The sequence below is a fragment of the Eurypyga helias genome, unplaced genomic scaffold (genome assembly GCF_000690775.1).
Source record: "Eurypyga helias isolate BGI_N326 unplaced genomic scaffold, ASM69077v1 scaffold21126, whole genome shotgun sequence".
NCBI classification, from domain to species: domain Eukaryota; kingdom Metazoa; phylum Chordata; class Aves; order Eurypygiformes; family Eurypygidae; genus Eurypyga; species Eurypyga helias.
Genome location: NW_010257578.1, coordinates 10358 through 12974, shown reverse-complemented (window position 1 = coordinate 12974; position 2617 = coordinate 10358). Strand labels below are relative to the sequence as shown.

Below are 2617 nucleotides of genomic sequence, written 5' to 3'. Positions count from 1 at the left end.
GCAGATGATGGAGATGGAGTGAGTGGAGCGTCCCTGCCCCCCACCCGGTCCCTGTCATTCCCAGGACATCGCTGCCTGCCTGCTGCCATCCTGCACAGAGGGGAATGCAGGACCCTGCCTGTGTTGCTCCCCGGGGTGGCCGAGCAACCAGGCTGCCAACCGTGGCACAGGAACTGGGGAGAGGCTGCGGAAAAGAAGCTGTGACTTGGGAAGCAGCAGGGAAGGAGGAAAGGGCTTGTCTCGAAAACCAGCCAGCGATGAGCCCCCCCTCCCCGAGGCGAGACTTTGGCAGAGAACCCATCAGTGAAATCCAAATTTTATTGACTGATTAGAACAGTAGCATCCTAAAAACGTCCCCGAGATCCCCTCAGTTATTCAGGGAGGGTCTTGCACACTTGAAGCTGAGAAAGGTGGCTTTTCAACAGCTGAATATCGCAGTGAGCTGGGAAAGTTCCCTTCCCTCGTATAACCCGTGAGAAAGACCCCAGCTGCAACGTATCTCAATCCAAACAAAATAGAGAGAGAACCAAGAAGGCCCCAGGGAGCTCACACCGTGCTGGAGAACCCGGCTCCCTGTGAGACCCCGGAGGTGTCCGGCCACCCCCCTCCCAGGTTGGTAACCGTAGGAGGATGTTTGAGCTGCTGGATGCTTTGCCTCTGCCAGAGCTGTGGGGAGGGGAGGGCAGGGGGTGCCCCTTGCACCGCCCCGGGGCTCTCGTGGGGCACGACGCCTGGTGTCCCCAGCCGGGATGGGACCTGGGGACAGTCACCTCCAGGGCGGTGAGGGGAGCAGGGACAGTGCTGGCAGGGGGCTCCCCACCCTGAGGGGGGCTGGTGTGACCCCAGCTGCTCCATCCCAGGGCCCTGCTTCATCCTGGTTACTGAACATCCCTCTGAGGAGCTTTTTGGGAGCGCTCCCAAGGCTCCAGTGCTGCAGCTCCAGCTCTCACCCCCTTCCCCTGGGGCTGGGGGCTGAGCTCCCTGGGAGGGCACTTGCCATGGCCCCGGTGGGCAAAGGGCTCCGAGACCCCCAGCCTGGGCGCCCTGCAGCAGCCCCCCGGGCACTTCCCCCAGCCTCGCTGAGGGACGCATGGCCTCGGGAGTGCCACCATCCCCCAGCCCCATTGCTCTGGGACTAAAGCCACCAATGGCCCCCTCAGAGGAGGAACCCAAAAGAGGAGGCTCAGCAGCGGGGAGGAGACGTCCCCCAACGCTGCTGAGAGGCTGCAGGGAGGGGAAGGGCACGGGGCTGGGGATGGTTGTGCTGTGGGGTTGGGGACATGGGGGAGGGTCCCACACTTCATGCTCCCAGCAGCTTCTTGACCATGTAGCCTGGCATGCTGTAGAGGAAGAGGGCGATCATGATGAGGAGCAACAGGGCCAGCACGATTTTGATGATGAGCCACTTGTAGCGCGTGCAGATGAGGTATTTGATGGACTTGAGCGGGTTCAGGAACCAGATGAAGGACGTGTCCGGGCGGCTGCAGGGGAAGCAAATATCCATCGTTAATGCCGTCGCCTTGGAGAAGGGATGCACGGCAGACGGTGCAACCGCGGATGTGGTGGGCAGAGGGAGGGGCAGGATCCCCTTCCCTGGGAAGCCTGCACTGAGTGAAAGAGCAGGGGGATGAAGGCCATGGATAAGGGGAGTCAGTATGATGTGTGCCAGATGGAGTAATCATGGAATCATGGAGTGGTTGGGGTTGGAAGGCACCTTAAAGCGCCCCCAGCCCCACCCCCCTGCCATGGGCAGGGACACCTTCCACTAGACCAGGTTGCTCCAAGCCTCATCCAGCCTGGCCTTGGACACTCCCAGGGATGGGGCATCCACAGCTTCTCTGGGCAACCTGTCCCAGTGCCTCCCCACCCTCTGCAGGAAGAATTCCTTCCTGATGTCCCATCTCCATCTCCCTCTTTCCATTTAAACCCATCACCCCTTGTCCTGTCACTCCCTGCCCTTGGGAAAAGTCCCCCTCCAATGCAGGTTTGGGAGGGAGCATGAGGATTCCAGTTGAAGCTGGAATCTTGATGGGAAGGAGGAGGTGGGGGGCCACGGAATGAGGATAGAGATAAGGGAGGCAGAGAAGGAATAAAGTAAGGAAAAGCAATGGGGCAGTGAAGAGCAGGCAACGGGGGAACCAGTAGAGATGGCTCTCATCCCTACAGCCCCCAGAGCGACCCCTCCTCCTCTCGCCATGCCTGGCTCCCACCCCACAGCATCTCCCAGAAGCCCCAGGTTCCTGCTGGGGAGTGGGTTTCCTACTCACTTGGGTTTCTCCAGTGGGTCGGGCTCGTTGCGAGCCAGCCCCGCCGGGGATTTCTCTGCCTCCTCCGCTGTCAGAAGGTGCAGCTCAGCCTCGACTTTCCCCTGCAGAGAGCAGAGTGGTGCTGAGCCCTGGGCAATGCTCTCCCCCTCAGTCCCCTGGGACATGGTGACAGAGGGGACCCAAGGATGCCAAATCCCTCCCTTTTCCCCATCCTTACGGTGATCTCCAGCTCATCATTCTCATCTCTGGCCACGAACGGCCACCAGCCCTTCACCCGCTTCTGCTTGAAGATGGAGACCATGGGCAGCTCTGCCTCGTTCGTCACCATCTCCAGGCTGCACTGTTTCGAG

The 2617-nt window shown here is 60.7% G+C and overlaps 1 protein-coding gene across 1 annotated transcript in view; it reads right to left on the bottom strand.

Annotated features, from left to right (window-relative positions):
• Positions 1–1300: 1300 nt before the first annotated feature.
• Positions 1301–2617, bottom strand: part of LOC104511454 (otoferlin-like) — a gene marked incomplete at its 5' end in the record, with an annotated part of 11369 nt that continues 10052 nt past the window's right edge. Inside the window, 3 exons of the mRNA XM_010154079.1 lie at positions 1301–1481; positions 2268–2368; positions 2485–2607. Coding sequence (XP_010152381.1) covers positions 1301–1481; positions 2268–2368; positions 2485–2607 — 405 coding nt within the window. The remainder of the gene's footprint in view (positions 1482–2267; positions 2369–2484; positions 2608–2617) is intronic.